A 27,475-nucleotide genomic window follows, 5' to 3' on the forward strand; every position below is an offset into this window, starting at 1 on the left:
GGCCTGCCCAGAAGACAACAGCTCCCATCCAAGAAAATGCCATGCTTTGAGACCAGTCTTTGCTCTGTGTCAGAATGAAAAATGATAGAGAACAGCGGCCTTTAATATTTTAAAGATTATAATGGAAAGAAGCAACTAAAACAACCACCTTGACCCCCCCAATGCTTTAAGGACGTTTTAATACCCATACATTGAGTCAGAGAGAAACATAGGCATCTCTTTCTGAAAACTGGGTTTAGACGATGTCAGTCAGTTGTTTTCCATCTCCAGTAAATGGAGTTTGAACAGCTCTTTTTGTTTAGAAAGGATCTTATCACAACTACCGCTTTGGCACTGCCCAGCCACATGCACTGGCACAGTGAAGCTCAGGCTCAGCGGGCTGCTGGGCTGAGATACCAACCTAGGAGCTGCTCCTCTTGCTTGTCTAAACACACTCATACCTACGTGCATAAACATCACCCAGGACACGTGTTCCAGTAACAAGGACTACAGCACAAAACCAAATGCTCTCTTTAAACCTAGTAAAACATGGACTTAGAGGTATTATTCTCTTGCTGTTAGCCCATGGCTTGGCATGGGTCTTTCTGGAACACTCCTGAAAAAAAAAACCCACAACAAAACATAATAAAACAAAGCAAAGCCAGCACAGAAATCAGTTTCTAAAGCTTCCGTGACACTTTAATTCACAGACAGTCTCTGCTTTGATAAGATAGCCTGCTGAAAACATCACATTAGATCACCTAATGAGCTGGGGGCTATGACAGCACTGCTTGTGATTTTGAACATACCATAATTCAATTGAGAAACAAAACACAACATGCACCACAGAAAATGTTTCTGCTGCCCTTTCTAATGAAATGTGAGGCTCTCTAAAAATAAAACAAAGCAAACGCAGTCACCATACGTACCCTGGATAGTCCTAAAAACTGCAGTATCCATTAAAGATCACTACCGCCAAGAGGAAAATAAGTCAGCCCTGAGCGGTGTACACAACAGGTCTGCCCAACAAAGAGCCATTTGCTGGATTGAGTCACTGCTTTTGACCTGTGGACAAATTCTGGAAGACAGAGACACCAGAGAAAGCAGCAATACAACAACTCAACTCCAAAGTGCTCCCTCCATCATTCACCTCAGGCATCCAAAGGGGAGCTACTTTTGAGGAACCCCTCTCTTCAGAGTGACGCTTCTCTTTCAATGAGACACCGCTGCTGCTTCTTTCTGAGCCAGTCACTTCAGGTGCTTGCTAGACATACCCAAACATGCTGTTTGAGACATAAGCATAGATCTATAAAACACATATAAGTGGATACTGCACATCTCCCATACATCAAATCCATACTATTTCCTTAGTTATTCCTACCAACTCTTAACACCATTGGTATTCAGCAAGACAATGCTGTAGTTGCCCTCCTGTTCCTGTAACTTCATCACTTAAGTTTTCCTTTGGAGGTTTTGCACAAACTTGAGGTCAGGCGTGCAGCCACGTTCTTGCCTGGACTGTGTTTATTTCCCATAATTGCTAACACTGTGACTGCCTCCAGCTCAAAGAGAGACACTTCACTGCAGGACCTGAGACCACATGAATCAGTTCTGAAAGAAACATGGACAACGTGAGTCCTCATCCAAGCAAAATTCGATCTCTAAAATAGGGTTTCACAAGTTGTATTCTGGTAATTTCTACTTTCCCATTCTTACTGGCCACACTCATCCCATTTACAACTACTGACATACTTCTGGACACCATAGAATCACAGAGGCCCACCACCACCACAGACTCAGCTCATTTGCTTATAGTGGAAAGGCCAAACTGTTCCATATGTCTTGAGCATTTGAATTCAGACTAATAATAACCCCATAACAAAGCAAGTCTCAGTAGAAGTAGCAGAACTAATTGTAATGCAGTGGAAAGCACAGCAATGACAGCAGAGCAGCAAGGTCCCAGGCTGCAGTAACTAGGGGTTCACTCAAATACAACAGCCATGTGCACAGAAACAAAAGAAAGAAGCAGCTTACCTTCAGAAGGTCTCAGGCATGCAGAGATCTCCAATGAGAGACCCTCATCACCACTGCCAACCCTTAAATAGGGCTGGGAAGGGGTGGATCCTGGATCATTGCATGCACCTGAGCTCCCCTGGGTTGGCCCTGCCTTCAACCAGGTGCTCAATCATTGCTTCAAGCCATGACAGCATTTCTGCTACACTAATGAACTGCTGTTCTGTGCTTTCCTCTGCTCTTTTCTGCATAGATTCTCTAATGTTTACATGGCCTCTGCACTGAAGAAATGGGGAAAGGGGTGAAGTCTCTGTATTCTTATACAACCATTTATAGTAATACAACATGTATGCCTGTGCTTCTTGGTGTTCTGCTGCTAGCAATGATTAGCTAAAATTACTGACCAGAGTTAGAAACTTTTTTGTAGAGAGAGAAAAGTGAGCACAACTATAGCATAGAGATACACAGCAAGCAGGCACAAAAGAAAGTACATATAAAAATACATATATGCATGCGTATTTATTTTTTTCAACGAGAAAGAAGAAATTAGATTGCATATGTAGCATTTGTAAGTGAAATCATAGAATAGAATCCTAAAATGACCTGGGTTGAAAAGGACCACAATGCCCATCCAGTTCCAACCCCTGCTATGTGCAGGGTCGCCAACCAGCAGACCAGGCTGCCCAGAGCCACATCCAGCCTGGCCTTGAATGCCTGCAGGGATGGGGCATCCACAGCCTCCTTGGGCAACCTGTTCAGTGCGTCACCACCCTCTGGGGGAAAAACTTCCTCCTCATCTCCAACCTAAACCTCCCCTGTCTCAGTTTAAAACCATTCCCCCTTGTCCTATCACTGTCCACCCTCACAAACAGCCACTCCCCCTCCTGTTTATACGCTCCCTTCAAGTAGTGGAAGGCCACAATGAGGTCTCCCTGGAGCCTTCTCTTCTCCAAGCTAAACAAGCCCAGTTCCCTCAACCATTACAGGAAGTCTTTCTTTAAAATACTAAGGGAGAGAGGTAGTTGGGCATTTTCCTCCCTGCTATAATGTCAGCAACATCATCCTTTCCTTGCACACCCAGCATGCTAACCACACTCAGCCTGGACATGCACAGCATAGCATAGTGCCCATGGGATCACACACTGACACGGCTTCGGATACATCAGCTCTTAGGGATGATACTACCATGCACGTATGTGCTACAAGAACATATATGCATTGGCATACAAAGAGCTCTGAGATGACTGGGAGTAGGGCACTTTTCTGAGTTAGATGTAATCAGCAAGTATACATTGTTGAATTCCAGTCTGACAGAAACTGATTACATATCAGACATAGATAATACTTTTTTTCTTCTGAGAAGCCCTTCTTGATTCGAAAAGAAAATCAAGAAGGTCCTTAGAGTAGCCATAAACTGCTAATTTCCTCCTTCAGCAAAAGGGGAAAAAGTACAACTATCAAAATTCCTTTTCAAGGAGGCACTAAGAAGCATCAGCCCCAATCTAAGTGACATCCCAAGGACCACGACGTTTTGAGATGGGTTGTGGCAATCACCCTCAATAATATGGCGAAAAGGAATAAGCTGCTAATTACCAATTCTCAGAAACAAAGCTGTCTGGGACTCTGGGAAAGAGCAGGAATGGAGGATTAGCAAAACGTGGCTGGATACGTACGGATATGCTCTGTGTGACTGTCTGACGTGGCACAAACTCCACAACCAGGGAAGATGTTTCTCATTCATTTCTCTGGATCATTTGACATGAATGTTCCTATTTGAGTTGGTGCCTTCACAGTCAGGACATCTTCGTGCTGCCTACACACCCTTGTTTTGATCCAGGATAGAACTCCTCTGGGTTAGACGGAGTGTGTCAAAGAGAAAAGGTGAGTATGAGCAATGCAAAGGTCTCAGACTCAAAGCTCCATAAGATCCACCAATTGCTAGGTGTATACAAGAGAACCACTGCACAGGAGAGGGCCAACGGTCTTCCTAGAGACTCTGAATCTTCTAACCACCATGTCCTGATGGCAAGGAGTAGAGTAAAGAGAAGCCGAAACTGATTTGTTACTCATTCTTTGTCTTAATTTTTTTTGACCAACAAATTCGAATACAACAGCAAACTGGATGTTTTGGATAGATCCAAAATTAGGACATCAGGAATTATTAAGCCAAGTAACACTTTTAAATGACTCACAGATCTGACTATACCTTCCCTCACTAACACTCAAGTCAGAAGTGTAGCAAGAATGCAGATGAATATCTACGAGGCAAATATTTACTTTTGGCATTTGGGACCAACCTGGCTTAACCCTAACGAGCCAAACACCACCAGCACTGCAGCTATCACTGTGTTTGCCTAGGAAACACTTAGTAGGAAATATGGGTTTTGTATCTTCAAGGTTCACATCAATGCAGCAGAAAATGGCTTAAAATAAACTCATTCTAGGTTGACTATATGAAATTCAATAGGATTTTTTTATTATTTTTTTTTAAGGCAGGATTTATTTTTCTTTCTTCTTCTGATACATGAACTGTCTGGTCCGAAGAAAAATACAATTGTAGATGTGCTAAATAATGGTGACACTAAAGAAATTCGGGAACAACGTTAGAGTCATATTATCCAAAATACAGGAGACCTCTGTGGAGGCAGAAGGCACAAATACACAGCCTTTAGGCTTCATGAAAAGTTGGAATGATTGTTAGTCTCTTAATAATATAATAATAATCTCTGTTATTAAAGACAAAAGGATACGGCAGCCTCAAATGAGGCTAAGGCAATGAGGAGGATATAGGGAACTTGCCAGTGAATTGGCCTTGACATTGTTAACAACCACATTTTTGAAAAGAAAAACAGCAGCAGAGTGGAGTGAGGTGAAAAACCCTACATGGATAGTGCAAAGACAACCTAGAATCCTAGAATGGCCTGGGTTGAAAAGGAGCACAATGCTCATACAGTTCCAACCCCCTGCTATGTGCAGGGTCGCCAACCAGCAGATCAGGCTGCCCAGAGCCACATCCAGCCTGGCCTCGAATGCCTCCAGGGATGGGGCACCCACAGCCTCCTTGGGCAACCTGTTCAGTGCGTCACCACCCTCTGGGTAAAAAACCTCCTCCTAATATCCAACCTAAACCTCTCCTTTCTCAGTTTAAAACCATTTTCCCATGTCCTATCACTATCCACCCTCGTAAACAGTCGTAGACTGGGGCAACAAAAGCACACCTGAACTCGATTTTTTGGTTACTCTCACTTTACTGCTGGTACTCCATAATACCAACACTTTCTTTGCAGTTAATTAGAGAGATCATATATTTTGCTTGGGGTTTACAACTCAGCCAATTTGCCATATGAATAATATTCTGTGCAGAAGAGACAAACTCTTTAATTGCTCTGGTACACCGTAATTTACCAAAAGACCTGACCCTCCCTCAGATGTCAAAAGCAATTCACACCAGTGGGAATAACTGAGCTTAGAAGAATATATATATGTTCACACTGGAGGGGCCTGAATAAGCTTGAGACTGAAAGAGCCACTGAGAAAAGTGGTGGGGAATCAGGCACAAGAAAGCTCTGCAATGAAAATCCAATTGCTGCCTTGAGAACAGGGGGTGGGAGGAGGAGCCGGAAAGGTATGGCCCAGACAGCTTAATTTCCAAGAAAGGCTTTGCAACAAGCAGTCTGCTAATTACTGAGTGCCTGGAAGATAACACCGAGATGAGTAACTGTCACTAGGGATTTGTCAACAGCAAATCATGTCAGAAATAATCTGAATTCCTTCTTTGAGAGTGTAAGAAATGGGCTGCTGGGGAGAAACTGCTGATGTCCGGCATCTTGGCCAAAGATTGGCATCTGATGCTGCTTAAGATAACACTGCCACACACCAGCCAGAGAAACATCACTCACAGTGTGGAAACACGAGCACAGGGTGACTGTGAAACTCATCACTGAGTCCTCACCAGTGGTTTATGACCAGACGTGAAGGCCGTGGTGCTGGAGTTTTTCATCTGGCTCTATCCAGGCTGGATGCTCAGACATGGAAAAAGAGATGGAAGAGGACAGCGTGGAGGACTGAGGGGTGGGAAGGAGATCTGCAAAATCACACCTTGGCTTTGCAACCGATTACAGCTGAACAGGAATCTGTCACAATACAGGTTAGAGAAGAAACTGCAGCTGTTGACCGTTCCAGTGCTGAGGAGGACCTCCAAGAGGACAAGCAGCCATCCCTGCCTGCAGGCTCCAGTCCTGTCTCATCACTTCAGCTGTGAGCAGCGTTCCTCGAGCCCCTGCCCTGTGTGCCCATCCTGCTGCATGTGGGACAATGGGGGCAGGCACAGTGCATTCACTGTCATAGAGTAAAAAGGAGAAACTGTACCAGTAATGTGTGTGAGTGATGAAATAAATGTGAATAAGCTGCCTTACCTTGAGGGAAACAGTCAATTAAAACAGGGGAGTATCAAAATGGCTTTATTGGTAAGAAAGTCTATTAATGGACTGAGAAACTACAAAGGACTCTGGAAAAGTGAGAAATATGTGTCAACTGTGAATGGTCTGAGTATCTTCTCAAGGTCCCAGACTGCCCAGAAATAATAACTCCTCTAAAAATAGGGAGTATATGCCTCCTTTTTGTTTACTCGCCAGACTTTCTATTTACCAGCTCAATAACAAATGAAAGGTGTGAAATTTCCCTTTTATTATGTGGAAAGCTTCTGAATATGAGAAGGGGAGCATGAGAAATCCCGTTACTGGGAATTTTCTGCCATAAACTTTCCTCATCTTGAGCAGCTTACTAATGCTGCCAGCTCCCAACGCGGGTGCCTGCAGTCCCCAAGGGGAAGAATCGAGCTCAGAGCGGTGTGTGCATGGCTGCCTGCTGGTGCAACTGCAATCTGCCTGCACTGAGCAGAGTGGGGCTTCCCAGGAAGGCAGTGAAGCAGGGAAGCACGAGTGTAAACCCCACATCCTATTGGGCTGTGGACAGAATGCCCAACCTAGAGGTCCCATACTAATTGGCGGAACTCACATTATCCTCAGCAATTTCATAGAGTCATAGAATGGACTGAGTTGAAAAGGACCACAATGCTCATCCCGTTCCAACCCCCTGCTATGTGCAGGGTCGCCAACCAGCAGACCAGGCTGCCCAGAGCCACATCCAGCCTGGCCTTGAATGCCTGCAGGGATGGGGCATCCACAGCCTCCTTGGGCAACCTGTTCAGTGCGTCACCACCCTCTGTCTGAAAAACTTCCTCCAACCTAAACCTCCCCTGTCTCAGTTTAAAACCATTCCCTCTAGTCCTATCACTATCCACCCTTGTTAACAGTCATATGCCCTCCTGGTCTGATTCATAATATGTGTCGTTGGGTTTTTTTTTTGATGGGAGAGAAGGAAGGTCTCATGCAAAATGGTCAACATAGGTTTCTCCAAAGCCCGATGGGAATGACCCAAAGGAAGAAGGCTCTTTGAAAAAGCATCACTGTCATACAGCAACAAAGAGCCTGTTGGCTTTCACAGCATCTCGGTGTCTGCTGTAATGAGTCCAGCATCTCTTGGACTGATTCCATCAGACAAAAAAACTGATTATGTACCGGCACAATCGAGGTCTAATTTTGCTCCTGCTGCTGAGTGAAAGGAATGTGCCTGCTGACACCATTTTTTTCTCCACAGGCAAAATGATTTGCAAAAGTTCAACTTATCAGCAGTGGACAAAATGACTGAATAATAATAATTAAAAAAATCTGCTACAAGAGGACACGGAGAAAGTAGCAATCATTCTCTGAACACATAGATTGCCTTAACAGATCTTGCTTCCTGAGACTGTTAAGGCCAAAAACACTCAAAAGTTAAGATAGAGAACAATTATTTACTCAGCAAAAGAGAGGATCACGTAATCAAACACTTGATATATTAATTGTGGAGACAGTCTCTCTTTCATCATATTACAACACAGCTTCTTCATAACAAGACCAGGCCAGCTTTTCCCCTCCTGTTACCTACAGTCGGGTCTCTGCACGGTGAGCACCTACAGCAGGAACCAACGGCTTGCCTGCAAGCTGAAGAACCACCACGTGCCTCGTTGAGCACACTGCCTGGTTAGGCAGCACCTGCTCTGCCTTTACTGCTGCACAGCTGGGAAAGGAGCTTCCATTTTGTGTGTCCTCATAGGAACTGTGAAAGCAACACCCTACAAACCAGAGCAGTGAGGGCAGCAATGTAGCAACACCGTGCAGTGGGAGGGAGCATCACTTTGACCCCAAAGCTCTTCACCCTCACCCCCAAAGAAGCCCTGCACGTGAGTCAGATGCTGGATACCCTGAGCATCCCAGACCTGCAGCTCTGGGCTATTTGTTGCTACGCTCCCCTTTGGAGGTCCTAAGAAGAAAAGATACATCTCAGGAAGTTCTCTCAGCAACTACAGCTTTAATATCAGATGAGAAAAAAATTCAAGTGATCTCATCTGCAATTATAATTTCCATGTTGCCACTTTTTTGCATATCCATTATCACTCCAGGTCACTAGACATGCACCGCCTCAGACCTTGTGAAATGTCAAAAAGCTCCCAGTATTTTACTTTGCTGATCAAACCATCCATTATTTCCATACATTTTTCTTCCCTTGCTACGTTCAGATAAATTACATACAAAGCCCTAATTGCTCACATGCTATGCTAAAATAGTTCTTTATCTAAACCTGCATGGAGAAGCAAGAGACCAGAGCCTGGTCTGGTGGTTGGTGACCCTGCACATAGCAGGGGGTTGGAACTACATGATCATCATGGTCCTTTTCAACCCAGGTCATTCTATGACTCTATGAAAACCTACCCACAAGACAGTGTTAGCAGTACCTGGACATTTGTCACTGCAGGGGAGGGGATCTTGAGGCTCAGACAGGCACTGGGCACCTGTGCTGTGTGAAGCAGCCCTGCTGAAAGCCTGCAGCCCAGGGACTGTGCCAGGATGGAGATGGACACTTCAGAGAGCAAGCTAATGTAATAAAGGCAAATGGCAGCAACACATATTTTGAGGTTTTGAAGTTGTTTAGGCCAGTTATTAATTCCCATGCTCGAAAACAGAAGTCAAAATAGCACAGAAATACGTAAGTAGTGAAGTCCAACTGTAGCTCTCCTTTTGCATGACCTCTCTCCATCAAAACCAAACCCAACCTATGGAGAACAGCCACTAGCCAGTGACCTACCAAGGAGGTACTTCAGAAAGTAATAAACCAAACAGTCTGGGGAGGTACTGGATTACATAAAACTTGCTCGAAATATTAACCAGCTTCTCCTACTAAAATGAACACTTATTATATAAGGAAAAAAAAAAGTTAATAGCATCCATGTAAAACATAAGGTTCAGATTTCCTTCCATCATTTCAACATGCATAAACACAGTACTCAATAGTTAACTAAAAATAAAGACATTTTCCCCACTCAACTGCTCTTCTCCCTACAAGATTCCCAGACCAACCCTTTTATAGTACATTACCACAGTTAACAAAGTTTAGGCTGACCTAAAAATCCAGTGTGTTTCACCTGAAGTTGAAAAGCTGTAAAGCACCACGACTCAGAGCCCATAGGCCTCCTGCAGGCAGCAGCCTTTGGTTCCTCATCATTCCTTTCCTAACTCTCTATTTCTCTCCATGAGACTTCAGCTTGTTATTTCCAGCTCAGTTTAGGATGGAGAACACTTCATTATTATATATTATTATTTTTTGCACGAAAACGTTTGCTCTATTAATATGATATATTTACATATCAATATTTCATCAGGCATATATTTAGACAGTCACAGATATGGCAAATTTTGAGCTGCCAAACTGCTCCTAAAGCATAAAAGATTATTACGTTTCCCAACCTCACCTGCAAATGACATCCACAGTCGCAACAAAGAGGACCCGATTCTGAGCTGTCTCCTGCTGATCCAGAACAGCCAGAACAACTAATTTATGCCCCACTGATTCACTCCAGCTTTGGAATGATGCACCTGAGATCATAATTCAGCCTCATATTTCTTGCTAACTAGCTCTGTTCCAGTTCAGATTTAATCCCTGAAGGACATTCCCTTCCAGCATGATTTCATTTGTTGTTTACAATTTATTACTGAGTAGGACTGACATACACAGAGCAGAACCCACATTGAAAGGAAAATTCAGAGCAGCACAGCGTGGCTGAGCGCCCTGCCAGCCAGGTTACCGTGAAATATGTTTGATGCTTTAAGAGGCTTTACAAGTACTTGGAGACCAATGCATTTGGAAAACAGTTTATATTATGAACAATATTTTACACAGCACCAAAGTAGAACTGCAATATATGAAACACGAGCCCAAGATGCAGCAGTGTCCACTGTGACAAATGATTGTGTCCTTCCTGCTATCATCACTTGATAAGGTACACGATGTAAACATTTGATTATATTGTACTCGATGGCATTTTTATTTCCAGAGCCTTCTCTTCCAGCAGTAGAAATGGTGCATTTAAATTATGTCTGGACAGCACCCTGTCTGCCAACAGTGGGCGCTTATTTATTTTATTTACCAAAATCTGCACACCAGACGAGGGTCAGTGCTGTGGGCAGCACTTCCTGCTTGAGTTCCTCAGCTCTCTTCTCCTGGGAGCAGCTTCCTTCAGGAGCACGTGTTGGGAGCAGCCCTCCCATGCAGCCCTTGGTGCTCCAAGGTGCTCCACTGCTGTGCACTCCCAGTCCCCCAGCACCAAACCACACCTGGGAGATGCTTTAGTTAGATGCTGGCGCTGCTGCTTGGCAAGGTTCATTTGGCGTGGGTAGTCCAGTCCACCTGATACACTGCTCGTGTCATTTAAACCTGCCTAAACATGGCAGGAAGATGCAGAAGAGCAGCAAGAAATGAGCACAAGCACTTTATGTTATAGCCTCATTCACAGAATCATTCAGGTTAGAAAAGATCTCTAAGGTCCCCAAGCCCAATCCCAGCCCACCCCACCATGTCTGCTGCCCACGTCCCTCAGTGCCACATCTCCATGGCTCTTGGACACCCCCAGGGACTGGCACTCCACCACCTCCTGGGCAGCTGGGCCACTGCATCACCACTATTTTGGAAAAGAAATGCTTCCTAATGTTCAACCTGAACAACTTATGGCCATTATCTCCCGTTCTATCACCAGCTCCTTATTCAACCTGAACAACTTACGGCCATTACCTCCCATTCTATCACTAGTTCCTAACCAATCTCTCAGAGAAACACCAGCAGGACTCACCAAATCTATCAAACACCAAAGATCAAAATCAGTAAACCTTACAGCTTGAGGTCAGTGCCAACATACCCAAGAGAATGCAGCATGGGATGGCAATAACAGCAACAACCACTAGTGTAATACATAGCAATAACCAAAGGAGACAAGATTTATTGATCAAATCAGACACTTCACACCTTTCTTCATTGCAGCATCCTCAAAATCTCATCTCTAATACCTCTTGGGTAGGAAAATGTTATCTCTGTTCCACAGGTAGAGAAGTTGGGACATAGGAAAACCATCCTGGACTCTTTCCTTGGGACAGACTCTGCTGCCTCCTGCAGGTGTTTCAGCCCATAAAGCCACGCAGGGAGCACCAGTACCTTACAGCTGGATCAATCAGATTCTCAACTACATTCCTCTCACGAGCCTATTCCATTAGTATCGAGGATCTTCTTGTCTGTATTTTACCATTTAACAATCACTTTGTGACAAAGAGCACATGGTTTCTGAAGCGTGCTGCAAAGCACAGCGAGCACAGCCTACGTCAACATCTCATCCAACAGACCAGGGCCCAGGGTGCTGAGTCTTGCTTCTCTTCTTGTTTCCCATGATGCTTTTGCCTTTCTCTAATACAAGCTTTAGAATTTGAGGGAAAACGGGAAACAGCTGAAGTTTTAAGCATAGAATCACAGAATCATAGAATCCCCAAGGTTGGAAAAGACCCACAGGATCATCCAGTCCAACCATCCACCCATCACCAACAGTTCTCACTAAACCATGTCCCTCAACACAATGTCCAAACGTTCCTTGAACACCTCCAGGGTCGGTGACTCCACCACCTCCCCGGGCAGCCCATTGCAGTGCCTGACCACCCTTTCAGAGAAGTAGTTGAAGCCAAACTTGAAACAATGACTTGAAACGAAACTGTTGAAAAGCAGAGAAATCAGCTATCCTTCCCAGAGAAATCACAGTCTGGGAAGCCAATATTGCTGAGCGTGGGGACAAAGGGAAGGTAGGGAAAGAGTGAGGAGCAAAAGAAAAGAGAGGAAAGGCAAAACTCTGCCCTCTGAAGCTGGAAGGATGAACTGAGAGTAGGTCAAATTAAGAGAGCGTCTTTACCTTTGTGTTTATTCTTAGCAACAGTCCTGAAATGTGAATTGAGGAATACTGAAAAGATCTGCCCTCTGGAACAGAACAGAGAAGCACAGCACTGGTGAGACAGAAAGTCCTCCTACAGCAGAAACTCTTCTTACACTCTTGAGAATGGGGCTGCATGCAGCTGCAATGTTCCACAACACACCCACGTACCATATCCAAACCAAAAGCAATGAGCTAATACATAAACAAATGCTTCAATAAGTATCTTTCCCTACTGTAACTGATCGAGGATATAAAATAAATACTATAAAATTACTGAAAAGAACTGATTTTTATGACAGTTGAATAAATGCTACGCTGGATGTGGAAACAACACTGAAGTCAATGTGGACACACACACACTTTCCTCCCACAAGAAAAATAAGCATTACAGAGCACCTGCTTTGTCCATTCAGCTCCAAACTGTCACTCACTGGGATCTGAATAAAGGACGTAGGAATCGAAATCAGGACAGATTAAAGAAAATTCTTCTGTAAATGCCTGTTATATTCCTGTTCATTGCAACTGTTTTCGAGTTGTCTCTCTCATCTCCATCAGAATACATGAATTGCTGCATCTAATGTGGTGCTAAAATTACATAAGAAAGAGCTTTCTCCTCCATAAAATACAGTAAAATAACGGCAATGCAAGCACTGCACACACCAGGTAATGGATGCTGTTGGAAGCCAGCAGGAGTCCTCCCATTGGGTCCACCGAGGACTGGCTCAGTGCAACATTCCCCACAACCCACAGTCACCCGTCCCTTCCTCTTATATGAAATGCATGACTGCCTCCCTGCTGCAGCACCTGCTTATGGGCTTTGGAGCAGAGACCAGGATAAATAAGTGGATAAATAGAAGAGTGTCTACGAATTTCCGTGACTTGAAATGGTCTTTGTGGTCTGATTTTTGGGTGATCCTGTGTGGAGCAAGGAGTTGGACTCCTGGATCCTTACGGGTCTCTTCCAACCTGGGATATTCTGTGATTCCATGACATCAAGTCTTCCAAAGCACAACACGGGACAGGTCACAGATGTTACACAGAGCCACATTAAGAGTGCTTCTGAATACTGAAAGCTGGAAATTGCTTTTTTTTTAGCTGAAAACACATGAAACAGGGCTTCTCAGGACTCATAATGCTCCTAGGGACTGAGAGAAGAAAATCCTGGTGACTCATGGGAGAGGCAAAGGGTGGCAGTGGGGCACGGCAGCTGACTTGTCCCAGCTGGGAACGCTACAGCAGCTTTACCTCCAGAGCTGCACTCCACACAGATGTATGGAAAAGATGATGTACTCTGGCAAAAAGAACATAAACTGAATGGCAAAGATGGAAGCTATCCAAGCTATTTGAAGCTCGTGCACACTGTTACCTTTCTCACCTGCCACTGCTGCTCTTTGAGGAACCACAGTCTCAGCTCTATGAGCAATCCTGCTGCTGTCCTCCTGAGCTGTTCCAGCCTTTGGTTTCGGGTTCAATGGGCTGGTGAGCATCACAGCAGATTTTCCCAACTCTGATGTTCTTTAAAGTACAACTGTAGTGAGTAATCTTTTCTTGTGTTTTTAATGTTTGCAATGAATGGCAGAGAAACGTCCCAACAAAGCTGTGGTAGCTTAAACATAGCACACCCAGCCCCAGGCAGACACACAGGCACACACCTGATTAACTCCAGCCACTGAGAAGCCCCACAGTGGTTCTGTGCTGCTGCTCGCTGCATTCCCCCATCAGTGACTGCTATTCTCTCATGCCATCCATGCCATGGGGACACAGGGCATGGCACTGCCATCTCTGTCACCCTCAAACCACCTGTGCCCAGGGGACACGTCCATTCACAGTACAGTCTTCATATCCTATCCTCTGCTCCTTCATGTCTTACTCGTTCCACCTTTTCATTCTGTTTACTTACTGTTTATCACCTTTTTTTTTTGTGTGGCTAGAATCAAACAGATATAATGACTGCTTGTTTCAAGAGATCTGAAGGAGAAACTGCATGTCATCAGCAGCAGTCCTGGCGATAATAACTGCAAAAGCAATCAGGACAAAAACCATCTCAGTAATAATGGTAAAAGTTATTGTGCCACCAAGGGCTCCCTAGTGCAACCACAGCTCTGGATTAAGGCATAGTGGCTGGAGGCTGGCCCAGCCTGTGCATACAGGAGCCAGTCCTCCCCGCTACAAGGCACGTGCTGTAGGAGTGCCGTGGTTAGGAGACAACCCTCCCTGCAGTGCTTTGATACTCAGAAGGGAAAGACAGAGCTTGTCGTGGGGTATTTAAGCCATGCCATTCTCTGCCACCTCAAGGCAGGAAGACAAGGGCACCTCCACACCAGATGGAGACACATCAGTGCAGCTGGGGTGATGAACACAACTAAATGAACCCACCACGGCTGTGGGGAAGTCCACCAACTGCCGCAGGCTCTGCTCTCTGCTCTCTGCAGGCTGGGACAGAAGCACACAGTGACAAAAAGCCGTGCCACCGTACCAGGAAGCAGCACTGATGGAAGCACAGCAGATACCACAACATGTCAGCAAGGGCAGAAATGATTTGCTACACCACAGTCCTTGGAAAAATCAGATTAGTTGACTATTAGTAATCACTACGTATATTGCCTGTCTCATCACTGAAGGTCTCAAATGAGGTCAGTTGGGCTGAGCACAGAATGCTGTTAAAAAGAGAACGTGCCCTTACATTTGGGCATCTGAAACTGGAACAAATGCAGGCTGCACAAACTATAAGCAGGTGAAAACAAACACAGCAATTCAACAAAGGGAAGTAAACATCTTTGTCAGACACACAGCCATAAAGAACAGCTCCTTGTTCCCCACAAGCATCATCAAACCAGACTTTTCATTTTCCAGTAATAAACACTAAGTGTTGCCAGATTTACTGATTTCCCCTTCTGTTTTCCCTCCCATTCCTGATGCTGACCGTGAGAAGTAGATTGTGTTGTTGCAGTAGAACAGTTCTAACACTAAGGAATAGAATTTTGCTGAACTTTCTTACAAAATGGCTGCAGGGGGTGCTCATAACGAATCACTGGGATATTGCTTAGTATGGGTAGAGTAAGTGTGCCAAGTAGCATGGTTGTCAGAGTACCTAGACCAGGGCAAGGTAATAGGGAGGGACAGCCTAGCATGCATTGTCCTCCTATCCCCCTTGAAAAACATGGAAGGCCCAGTATGCTTTGTTCACTTGTTCCCCATTGAAAGATGAAAGAACTACAGGTGGGGGATAAACTGATATGGAAAAATGTTTTAGCAAACACATTGGGAAGATTGTGAGCTTGATATGCTGAACCAGTGAGTGACAGGAGAGATATCACCCGTACCGGAGAGAGGGTATGCAATGGAGGGGAGCTCAGGGATAAGCTGTGCCATTTCTCCCTTGCCGTAAGGGGGTGTGCACCCATTGCTGCAATAATGGGTAGACCTGCTGCTTCACAAAGATCTTTGCCTGATGAGAAATTACTGATTCTGAGCATTTCTCCCATGACAGTTCACTTTCAGTGTCAGAAGAGGCCATACAGACCTGCATGCAGATCTGCTGAGAAGGAGCAGCTCTTGCTCTCATTTTTTCTTTCTTGTTTTACAGTCTCAACACATGAGATCGGTATCAGATCTGCATTTATAGAAATATGCCCTCCTACCTCATATGCTCGTTTCTGTGTCAAGAAATTCAGAGCTAAGCGTTGGGAAAACAATCGTGGCCCTGCACTTTTGTTTTCAAACACAGATGGGACTTCCATGCCATTTTTATTTCTATATTTACACTGAAACCATGAATTCAAGGAGCTGCAGAGCCAAACAACACAGCATCCAAAATGTATCATAGAATAGAATCGCTAAGGTTGGAAAAGACCCACAGGATCATCCAGTCCAACCATTCGCCCTTCACCAATGGTTCCTGCTAAACCATGTCCCTCAACACAACATCCAAACGCTCTTTGAACACCACCAGGGACGGTGACTCCACCACCTCTCTGGGCAGCCCATTGCAGTGCCTGACCACCCTTTCAGAGAAGTAGTATTTCCTAATGTCCAGCCTGAACCTTCCCTGGCACAGCTTGAAGCCATTCCCTCTAGTCCTATCACTAGTCACCCGAGAGAAGAGGCTGACCCCCATGTAACAACTGTTAAACCTCTCACTGCTGCTTGTTTGAGGGAGAAAGAAATCAACTTCTTTTTCACAGCAAAAGCGCAAGAGAAGAAAATAAGAATCTACTCACACTGTACGATGAGCTGCACCAGAGCTTCTCTGGGCTTCACATTGAATCCATTGTACTGGCTGGTCTGGCACCTGTAGGTGCCCGTCATCTCCCTGGACACGTTCACTATCCTCAGGATGCCATCGTAGCTCTCCATCTGCATCGTGCCATCTGGCATTGCCACCTCCTTGTCAGCACGGGACCACAGGATGATGGGCTTGGGCTTCCCCGTCACCTGGCACTGCAGCTCGATCGTGTCTCCTTCCCGTGTGACCAGGGGGGACTTTTCTTGAGGAACAGTCAGATTGGGTGGGACTTCAAAGGAGAAGAAGAGTTTGACAATTAGCATTACAGAAACATTAACTGGCTTTCTTGCTTATACAGTTCCAATCACATATCAAGAAATAATGTATACACATAGAGCAATACATATTAAGTGTATCAGGAGTCTGTGAGACATTACTTTAAAAGGCAAATCATAAATCATAGAAAGGCTATGAAGGCAAAGGGCTCAGCTGCATGAAGTGGTTAAAATAAGACTTGACACCCCCAGCCAAGGAGCTTGCTCATCACCCCGCAGACACCCAATGTGCCAAAATGCCATCCTGGTGTCCATCAGCAGCGCATGGGGACCAACTGTTGCAGCTAGCCCTTTATCACCATGAATCACAGCTTTCCTTTGTATGGGTATTTGCAACTAAAGTCATTTTCTTTCCGACAGACTAGCTGCTGAGGTTATCCATCTCCAAAAGGCCACAAGGAGGAAGGACTGGGCCATTCAGACAGCAGCTCAGAACTGACAACCTGGAAGCAAAACAGTTGGTGCACTGCTAGCATGGGAGGCTCATTCAAGCTGCACTTTTCCAGATATATTTGCCTTAACAAAAATGGAAGGAATAGGAGAAGAACTGTGACCAACCGAATGAAGGTAACTCTGTGGCAGGCATACATCTTCAGCCCTGAAATAAAGAGTTACAGAGCTCCTTGTTTAACACCAGTCACTTACAGACCTGCCCTGCACAAAAGCATCTGAATGCCAGCACTGACAAAATACACTCCAATACTTTCATTTCTGCCCCTACGCCTTTCATGGGGTATCACATTTTCACTGTTCTTTTCTTGTCCAAATGAGTTTCCAGGGACAATGATTTTGGAATGTAAATTGGGGTGCCACAGAAGAAGCACAGCATCCATGGCACATGTCAGCCATTTTCTTTTTGAGAAAGGCCCAGGGAGCTACTGCCTGCTTTGCAAAGGGCACCCCCAGGAGCTCTGTACAGAGATATGCCTCCAAACTGTGGCAGTGCCATGGCCGTGGTGACCTAGGACAGCTGAGAGGGCTGAACGGTGTCTACCACTTATTCGTGCCCATTAAGGCCCCCCATGGGCACGTCTTCCACCCGGAGCTGGGTGAGGAAGGGGACATGCTGGCAAGGAACTCCCGCATCCGTGTGGAGCTGGTGTGCATGTGCACAAGGGAGCAGCAGCTGGGGGACGTGCTGTGCTTCCTCCACCACTCTCAGGAGGAGCTGAGCCAAAATCAGCAGCCCAGCCTCCTACAGACGCTCTGCACCGGCTCCTACCTGGATGTGCAGAAAACTGCCGCCTGGTTCAACAAGCAGGTACCAAGAATCTGGAGGCTCACCCACCGGGCACACCGTTACGGCCTAAAGGTGCTGCCCTCCAGCCGCTCCTGCAAGCTCCAGGTGACAGACACCTCCAGCGGGGAAAAAGTCCACGTTGAGCTGCTGTTCGGGGTGCAGCAAGGCAACCTGGACATCTTCCTGAGCAGCCAGAATGCAGAGGCCGTCTTTACGCTCAGCACAACATGGCCGCAGAGCTGCGCTGTGGCGGAAAGGAAGTACGTGGCCAGGAATGCTGGACCCAACAGCTGCCACCTGAGCTGCCTGAGGCTGAAGCTTACCACATGCTAACTTCTATGAAAGTCTGAAATAAGACTTTGGGGAGATGTGATACCAGATTTCAAGCAATATTGCTCTTAGAATGTGACTGTGATAAATAAGTGCAGCACAGATGTATCTCCCATGGCCCACTCTGAGTACTGATGTATCTTCTGGGTGGGACAGGAACATGCTCACCTCTAAGATCAAAGAATCATAGTATCATTCAGGTTCAAAATGACGCCCAAGATCCCCAAGCCTAATCCCAGCCTGTCCCCACCACGCCCACAGACCGTAAACCTCAGTGTTACATCTCCAGGGTTATGGAACACCTCCAGGGATGGCGACCCCCCCCACTCCCTGGGAAGCCTGTGCCAGTGCCAGACCACTCATTCTAAGAAGAAATCTTTCCAAATATCCAATGTGAACTTCCCCAGGAACTAGCTGAGGCCATGACCTCTTGTCCTATTACTAGCCTACACACAGGCTATGGATGCTCCACCCCTGGAGGTGTTCAAGACTAGGCTGGATGGGACCCTGGGCAACTTGGTCTAGTGCCAGACCTGCAGGTTGGTGGCCCTGCTGGTGGCAGGGGGGCTGGAACTTACAGATCCTTGGGCTCCCTTACAACCCAAGACATTCTATGATTTGATGGTTCTATGACAGTAACATGGGAGCAGAGGCCAATCCTCACTCACAACTACCCAGGGAGCTCTCACATGCTTTGTAAAGAGCATCCCCAGGAGCTCTGCCCAGAGAGATATGCCTCCAAACTGTGGCAGTACCGTGGCTGTGGCCACCTTGCGCAGCTGAGAGCGAAGGGCTGAAGGGTGAGGTCAGGCTGCCCACTGTGACATCAGCAAGGATGTCACAATGCAGGGGATGGTTTTAGGGCCGTCAGCAGGCAGTGCTGCTTCACTTTGGCCTGGGCCATAGGTAAGTGCAGCAGCATGGGAAGGTCGGGCTGGACGAGGGACACGGTGCAAACACCGGCCCCTGTGGGAGTGCCACGGGCAGTGCTTGGAACTGTCCCTGCCAGCGCTGGCCTCAGTCCCTGCTGCCACCCATCTCCTTCTACCCACTGCTCCTCCCTGAGCACAGGGCCATGAGGCTCCTGGCCCCGCTCCCTCCCAGCCCCACTGAGCCCCTCTCTCCCATCTCTTGCAGATCATGGCTTTGGTGTTGGTTCTCGCCTTGTTGGTGAGGGCGCTAATTGTCAGTGGCAGTGACCATGCGGTCATGCTCGAGCGCGTGCAGCAGCACGAGAAAGAGCAGAGGAACGGGGAGCAGAGCTGGGTGGACATGCCGGCTCTGCTCTTTACTCTGCTGCATTACTGGAAGATCTGGTTGTGTACGGGACTGTTTGTCTTCCTCTTTTGGAATATGTGGCGGTCCCTAAAAAGGAAGCAGCATGAGGAAGGGGGACAGCAGGAACAGCAAGAACGGGAGGAACAGGTGGAAGAGGTGGAACCTGAGGAACAGCAGGAGCAAGTGGAACAGGAGGAACAGCTGGAACGGGTGGAAGAGCTGGAACGGGTGGATCAGGTGGAACATGTGGAACAGGAGGAACGGGAGGATCAGGGGGAACAGGTGCAGCAGGAGGAACAGGTGGAAGAGGTAGAACGGGAGGACGAGGAGGATGAATACTTCTATCATTCAGCACTGACCAGATACATTGCACGGCGTGCCTGGGAAAAGATGCAAGGAAGGGCCACCAAGTGCGTGCTGGTGGAGGAGCTGATGAGAGACCTCCTGCAGACCTTCACATTTGTCTGTCCAAACAGCTTCTACCCGGTGCTGCAGCCTGCCATTGGGGTGGGCAGTGCCTTTGAAGGCTGGAGTCCCTGTGAGGAGGACATTGTGTACCACCTGCTCGTGCCCATTAAGGCCCCCCATGGGCACGTCTTCCACCCGGAGCTGGGTGAGGAAGGGGACATGCTGGCAAGGAACTCCCGCATCCGTGTGGAGCTGGTGTGCATGTGCACAAGGGAGCAGCAGCTGGGGGACGTGCTGTGCTTCCTCCACCACTCTCAGGAGGAGCTGAGCCAAAATCAGCAGCCCAGCCTCCTACAGACGCTCTGCACCGGCTCCTACCTGGATGTGCAGAAAACTGCCGCCTGGTTCAACAAGCAGGTACCAAGAATCTGGAGGCTCACCCACCGGGCACACCGTTACGGCCTAAAGGTGCTGCCCTCCAGCCGCTCCTGCAAGCTCCAGGTGACAGACACCTCCAGCGGGGAAAAAGTCCATGTTGAGCTGCTGTTCGGGGTGCAGCAAGGCAACCTGGACATCTTCCTGAGCAGCCAGAACGCAGAGGCCGTCTTTACGCCCAGCACAACATGGCCGCAGAGCTGCGCTGTGGCGGAAAGGAAGTACTTCGAGTACGTGGCCAGGACCGCTGGACCCAACAGCTGCCACCTCGTCTGCCTGAGGCTCTTTGCTCACATCCTGGTGGGCATGGGCTTTTCCAGCTACACCATCAAGACTCTTCTCCTCCACCTCCTAGCCATCATCCCTTTGGAGGACTGGCGCAGGAGGCATTTCCTGAGCCGGCTGGAGAATCTCCTGCAGTACCTGCAATACTGCCTGAACGACAAACTCCTGAACCACTTCCTCCTTGGCAACGCGACCATGCCTGACGAGGTTGTCCTGCCACAGGCCTTCCAAACAGCCAGCCCGCTCAACCTCTTTCAGCACCTGGAGCAGGACCCGGACGCCCACTCCCGGGCGCTGCGTGACTTCAAGGAGCTGAAAGATCGCCTCTTCAGACTGCTGCTGTTTGGACGCTGAAAGAGGCCTTTGTCAGAACCCTCCTTTCTTGGGCTCAAAGCTCACATGCTGTGAGCAATAAGACTCTGAGCTATCTAGGAGGCCAGAGGTGGGTGTTGCCGTGTGGCAGTCAGCATCAGGTTGTGGGCAGTTTACATCCAAAAGGATTTCTTTGGAGAGAGTTTGCCGGCTAAAGATCTGGGCTGAGACCAAACGACTCCAGCTTGGTACAGGAGATTTGGGAATAGTACCATTGTATCCAGTGAAGGCAAGACGCAAGTGGGCACCTCCCTGCTCCCTCTTATCTGCTGGCAAGGCCCAGAAGATGGGAACAAAAGGAGTTCCTGCTATGGTCCCAAAAGGAAGAAGCTGTCACTCCAAAGACAGCCAACTCGGCCACTCTGGACTTACATTAATAAGGCTGTCCTGTCCTTGGAAAAAGTCATCCTTGTCGTCGTCAAGCCAACAACAACCTCCGACGACCCATCTCTACTGAAGCTCAGCATCTGAACTACGAGCTATGCTGGAAACCCGGTGGTGACTCATTCTCTCTTGCTTTCTACAGAGACTCTTTGCTTTTATTTCCAATCTCTCTTCTATCGCCCGACTTCCCTTGCCCATCTCCCTAAACAACTAGGATTTGTAATAAAGTGGTCGGGCTAACATTTCACCTGTTGTGTCTTAATCTCGCCGTCGGGTGTACATCCATGAAGGGAACCTCCTCTCCCTCCTACAAATTGGAGCAACACAGCCTTCACGCACAGAGCTCTGCCTGCCTGCCGGGAGCAGCGCACGCGGCAGCCGTTCCCTGCTACCACACCGTGAGGAGCCGGACCCCGTGCAGCCGGAGAGGCCTCTGCACAGACGCTTCCAACACAGCCTCCTGTCAGCAGCTGGGCAGGGACCGCCCGGCCTCTCAGAGAGCATCCCTTTGTTCCGGGAGCTTCGGCCTCTGCACAAATGCCAAGAAATGCCTTGCTCAGCTCAGCGCTGCTCGAGTGTGACCTGTGCAAGGAGGGACTGCAGTGTCAGTTGCACAGTGCCGTGGCGAGACGGCTTCAGAACACTGCCATGACGGGAGAGTCCACCGTCCTCTGGGGCAGTGAGATGGAGTGCGCCGTCACCCTCCCTTTCAGAAGATGCTCTCTGACGTTCAAACCGCCTCGTGTGTCCTTTGAGGAAGGCGGAATGCCATCCTATTTTACCAGAACCTCTGTCAGCTGGGCTAGGCGTACGAGTTCCGAGGAAAATCACAGAATTCCTCACAAAAAAACCTTGCACGCCGGCTTCCCTCCTTCCCGCTCTTGAGACCCCAACCCCTCCACGCCTTCCCTGCCCTGGCGGTTACGCTGACGTCACGACGGTGAGTCCGGCCGCCCTCCTGGCCCCGCCCACTCTGCCTCAGCGCCGCCTCTCCTCAGCGGCCCCGCGCTGCCCGCTCGGGCTGCCCGGCGCCTCCTCTCCGTCCCGCCTTCTGACTTGGCCGCGTTGGCCGGGGCTCGGCCCGTCAGGGAGACGTCCGGCTGCCAGTGCGGGGAGACGGGGTAGCCAGAAAGCTTAGGATCCTACGATCACTCAGGCTGCAAAGAGAACTGAGATCCCCAAGCCCAAGCCCACCCCACCGTGCCCACTGCCCACGTCCCTCAGTGCCACATCTCCACGGCTCTGGAACACCCCCAGGGACGGTGACCCCAGCATTCCTGGGCAGCTGGGCCTGTGCTAACTGCTCTTTGTGAGAAGAGATCTTTCCTAACATCCAACCTGAACTTCCCCTGGCCCTCCTCAGGGACATTCCCTCTCATCCCATCGCTGTTAGCCAGGAGCCAACCTCCCCCCCCACGCCCAGCTCCTGTCAGGGAGCTGCAGAGAGCCATGAGGGCTCCCCTGAGCCTCCTCTTCTCCACACTGACCCCCCCCAGCTCCCCCAGCCGCTCCCCATCACGCGTGTGCTCCAGAGCCCTCACAGCTCCGTTCCCCTCTCTGCACGCGCTGCAGGGCCTCCATGTCTGTCTGGGAGTGAGGGGCCCAGCACTGAACACAGCGCTCGAGCTGCGGCCTCACAGTGCAGAGTGCGGAGGGACGATCCCCCCCTCCTGCTGACCGCACTGCTGCTGGCACAAGCCAGGAATGCCGCTGACCTTCCTGGCCACCTGAGCACACTGCTGCCTTGTGTGCGGCAGCTGTTGCCCACCACCCCTAGAGCTTTTTCCTCAACGCGGCTCCCAGCCACTCTGCCCCAAGCCTGCGGCACTGCATGGGATTGGTGTGACCAAAGCACGTGACCTGATGCTGTATTCTACTGGATTACTGGAAGATCTGGTTCCACACGGGACTGTTTTTCCTGCTGTTCTGGACCATGCGGCGGTCCCTAAAAAGGAACCAGCATGATGATAGCAGCAGTGAGGAGGACAGCTCCAGCAGCGAGGAGGCGGCAGCAGTGGGCAAGCATGAGGAAGGGGAGCAAGAGGAACAGGAGGAACAGGAGGAACAGGTGGAAGAGGAGGAACAGGAGTTAGTGGTAGTGACTGCATTTAAGAACAGTGTTTTGTAGCAGAGAATTTATTCTATCAAACATAGCTATTTTGCTCATTGTAGCTGTTGCAGTTTCCATGGAAATAAACGGGAGGCATTACTTTTGGAGCGACCTATGTGTATGCGGCCCAAGACAATCCGTCTTCACTCAGTGTGGCCCAGGGAAGCCAAGAGGTCAGCGAGAGGAAGCTTGCACACAGAGAGTTACAGGACTGCTATGTACCAGTGCAGACCATGGCAGCCTGGGTGGAATGGGAAACAGACACGTTGTTGCTGTTCTTAGAAACATAGACTCATAGAGCCCTTCTGGTTGGAGAAGACATCTAAGACCAACCATCAGCCCATTCCCACCATGCCTGCTAACCCTGTGAGCACCTACCAGACAGCTTCTGGTTGTGGATGCCCCACCCCTGGAGGTGTTCAAGACTAGGCTGGATGGGACCCTGGGCAACTTGGTCTAGTGCCAGACCTGCAGGTTGGTGGCCCTGCTGGTGGCAGGGGGGCTGGAACTTACAGATCCTTGGGCTCCTTTCCAAGGATCTGGAACATTCTATGATTTGATGGTTCTATGACAGTAACATGGGAGCAGAGGCCAATCCTCACTCACAACTACCCAGGGAGCTCTCACATGCTTTGTAAAGAGCATCCCCAGGAGCTCTGCCCAGAGAGATATGCCTCCAAACTGTGGCAGTACCGTGGCTGTGGCCACCTTGCGCAGCTGAGAGCGAAGGGCTGAAGGGTGAGGTCAGGCTGCCCACTGTGACATCAGCAAGGATGTCACAATGCAGGGGATGGTTTTAGGGCCGTCAGCAGGCAGTGCTGCTTCACTTTGGCCTGGGCCATAGGTAAGTGCAGCAGCATGGGAAGGTCGGGCTGGACGAGGGACACGGTGCAAACACCGGCCCCTGTGGGAGTGCCACGGGCAGTGCTTGGAACTGTCCCTGCCAGCGCTGGCCTCAGTCCCTGCTGCCACCCATCTCCTTCTACCCACTGCTCCTCCCTGAGCACAGGGCCATGAGGCTCCTGGCCCCGCTCCCTCCCAGCCCCACTGAGCCCCTCTCTCCCACCTCTTGCAGATCATGGCTTTGGTGTTGGTTCTCGCCTTGTTGGTGAGGGCGCTAATTGTCAGTGGCAGTGACCATGCGGTCATGCTCGAGCGCGTGCAGCAGCACGAGAAAGAGCAGAGGAACGGGGAGCAGAGCTGGGTGGACATGCCGGCTCTGCTCTTTACTCTGCTGCATTACTGGAAGATCTGGTTGTGTACGGGACTGTTTGTCTTCCTCTTTTGGAATATGTGGCGGTCCCTAAAAAGGAAGCAGCATGAGGAAGGGGGACAGCAGGAACAGCAAGAACGGGAGGAACAGGTGGAAGAGGTGGAACCTGAGGAACAGCAGGAGCAAGTGGAACAGGAGGAACAGCTGGAACGGGTGGAAGAGCTGGAACGGGTGGATCAGGTGGAACATGTGGAACAGGAGGAACGGGAGGATCAGGGGGAACAGGTGCAGCAGGAGGAACAGGTGGAAGAGGTAGAACGGGAGGACGAGGAGGATGAATACTTCTATCATTCAGCACTGACCAGATACATTGCACGGCGTGCCTGGGAAAAGATGCAAGGAAGGGCCACCAAGTGCGTGCTGGTGGAGGAGCTGATGAGAGACCTCCTGCAGACCTTCACATTTGTCTGTCCAAACAGCTTCTACCCGGTGCTGCAGCCTGCCATTGGGGTGGGCAGTGCCTTTGAAGGCTGGAGTCCCTGTGAGGAGGACATTGTGTACCACCTGCTCGTGCCCATTAAGGCCCCCCATGGGCACGTCTTCCACCCGGAGCTGGGTGAGGAAGGGGACATGCTGGCAAGGAACTCCCGCATCCGTGTGGAGCTGGTGTGCATGTGCACAAGGGAGCAGCAGCTGGGGGACGTGCTGTGCTTCCTCCACCACTCTCAGGAGGAGCTGAGCCAAAATCAGCAGCCCAGCCTCCTACAGACGCTCTGCACCGGCTCCTACCTGGATGTGCAGAAAACTGCCGCCTGGTTCAACAAGCAGGTACCAAGAATCTGGAGGCTCACCCACCGGGCACACCGTTACGGCCTAAAGGTGCTGCCCTCCAGCCGCTCCTGCAAGCTCCAGGTGACAGACACCTCCAGCGGGGAAAAAGTCCATGTTGAGCTGCTGTTCGGGGTGCAGCAAGGCAACCTGGACATCTTCCTGAGCAGCCAGAACGCAGAGGCCGTCTTTACGCCCAGCACAACATGGCCGCAGAGCTGCGCTGTGGCGGAAAGGAAGTACTTCGAGTACGTGGCCAGGACCGCTGGACCCAACAGCTGCCACCTCGTCTGCCTGAGGCTCTTTGCTCACATCCTGGTGGGCATGGGCTTTTCCAGCTACACCATCAAGACTCTTCTCCTCCACCTCCTAGCCATCATCCCTTTGGAGGACTGGCGCAGGAGGCATTTCCTGAGCCGGCTGGAGAATCTCCTGCAGTACCTGCAATACTGCCTGAACGACAAACTCCTGAACCACTTCCTCCTTGGCAACGCGACCATGCCTGACGAGGTTGTCCTGCCACAGGCCTTCCAAACAGCCAGCCCGCTCAACCTCTTTCAGCACCTGGAGCAGGACCCGGACGCCCACTCCCGGGCGCTGCGTGACTTCAAGGAGCTGAAAGATCGCCTCTTCAGACTGCTGCTGTTTGGACGCTGAAAGAGGCCTTTGTCAGAACCCTCCTTTCTTGGGCTCAAAGCTCACATGCTGTGAGCAATAAGACTCTGAGCTATCTAGGAGGCCAGAGGTGGGTGTTGCCGTGTGGCAGTCAGCATCAGGTTGTGGGCAGTTTACATCCAAAAGGATTTCTTTGGAGAGAGTTTGCCGGCTAAAGATCTGGGCTGAGACCAAACGACTCCAGCTTGGTACAGGAGATTTGGGAATAGTACCATTGTATCCAGTGAAGGCAAGACGCAAGTGGGCACCTCCCTGCTCCCTCTTATCTGCTGGCAAGGCCCAGAAGATGGGAACAAAAGGAGTTCCTGCTATGGTCCCAAAAGGAAGAAGCTGTCACTCCAAAGACAGCCAACTCGGCCACTCTGGACTTACATTAATAAGGCTGTCCTGTCCTTGGAAAAAGTCATCCTTGTCGTCGTCAAGCCAACAACAACCTCCGACGACCCATCTCTACTGAAGCTCAGCATCTGAACTACGAGCTATGCTGGAAACCCGGTGGTGACTCATTCTCTCTTGCTTTCTACAGAGACTCTTTGCTTTTATTTCCAATCTCTCTTCTATCGCCCGACTTCCCTTGCCCATCTCCCTAAACAACTAGGATTTGTAATAAAGTGGTCGGGCTAACATTTCACCTGTTGTGTCTTAATCTCGCCGTCGGGTGTACATCCATGAAGGGAACCTCCTCTCCCTCCTACAAATTGGAGCAACACAGCCTTCACGCACAGAGCTCTGCCTGCCTGCCGGGAGCAGCGCACGCGGCAGCCGTTCCCTGCTACCACACCGTGAGGAGCCGGACCCCGTGCAGCCGGAGAGGCCTCTGCACAGACGCTTCCAACACAGCCTCCTGTCAGCAGCTGGGCAGGGACCGCCCGGCCTCTCAGAGAGCATCCCTTTGTTCCGGGAGCTTCGGCCTCTGCACAAATGCCAAGAAATGCCTTGCTCAGGTCAGCGCTGCTCGAGTGTGACCTGTGCAAGGAGGGACTGCAGTGTCAGTTGCACAGTGCCGTGGCGAGACGGCTTCAG

The 27,475-nt window shown here is 49.3% G+C and overlaps 3 protein-coding genes across 4 annotated transcripts in view; 2 read left to right on the forward strand and 1 right to left on the reverse strand.

Annotated features, from left to right (window-relative positions):
• The window catches only part of MDGA2 (MAM domain containing glycosylphosphatidylinositol anchor 2), a 362,730-nt gene that overhangs the window by 107,047 nt on the left and 228,208 nt on the right, over positions 1 to 27,475 (reverse strand). For both annotated transcript variants that reach the window (XR_005860157.2, XM_025150963.3), the window contains exon 8: positions 16,555 to 16,848. Coding sequence is in view for 1 of the 2 variants with exons in the window: in XM_025150963.3 (XP_025006731.1) it covers positions 16,555 to 16,848 (294 nt within the window). In the remaining variant the exon portion in view is untranslated. The remainder of the gene's footprint in view (positions 1 to 16,554; positions 16,849 to 27,475) is intronic.
• On the forward strand, positions 19,114 to 22,831 carry LOC121110912 (inositol 1,4,5-trisphosphate receptor-interacting protein-like 1). The gene is made up of 2 exons (XM_046942099.1): positions 19,114 to 19,370; positions 19,602 to 22,831. Exon 2 carries the CDS (start codon positions 19,605 to 19,607, stop codon positions 21,222 to 21,224), a length of 1,620 nt encoding a protein of 539 aa, XP_046798055.1. The 5' UTR covers positions 19,114 to 19,370; positions 19,602 to 19,604; the 3' UTR covers positions 21,225 to 22,831.
• Positions 23,156 to 27,386, forward strand: LOC124417987 (inositol 1,4,5-trisphosphate receptor-interacting protein-like 1). Its single transcript, XM_046942097.1, has 2 exons — positions 23,156 to 24,580; positions 24,812 to 27,386. Exon 2 carries the CDS (start codon positions 24,815 to 24,817, stop codon positions 26,432 to 26,434), a length of 1,620 nt encoding a protein of 539 aa, XP_046798053.1. The 5' UTR covers positions 23,156 to 24,580; positions 24,812 to 24,814; the 3' UTR covers positions 26,435 to 27,386.

This window comes from Gallus gallus, chromosome 5, assembly GCF_016699485.2.
Source record: "Gallus gallus isolate bGalGal1 chromosome 5, bGalGal1.mat.broiler.GRCg7b, whole genome shotgun sequence".
Taxonomy (NCBI): domain Eukaryota; kingdom Metazoa; phylum Chordata; class Aves; order Galliformes; family Phasianidae; genus Gallus; species Gallus gallus.

Excerpts from the sequence above, each read along its gene's own strand:
- LOC121110912 (XM_046942099.1), top strand. The coding sequence starts at position 19,605 with ATGGCTTTGGTGTTGGTTCTCGCCTTGTTGGTGAGGGCGCTAATTGTC.
- LOC124417987 (XM_046942097.1), top strand. The coding sequence starts at position 24,815 with ATGGCTTTGGTGTTGGTTCTCGCCTTGTTGGTGAGGGCGCTAATTGTC.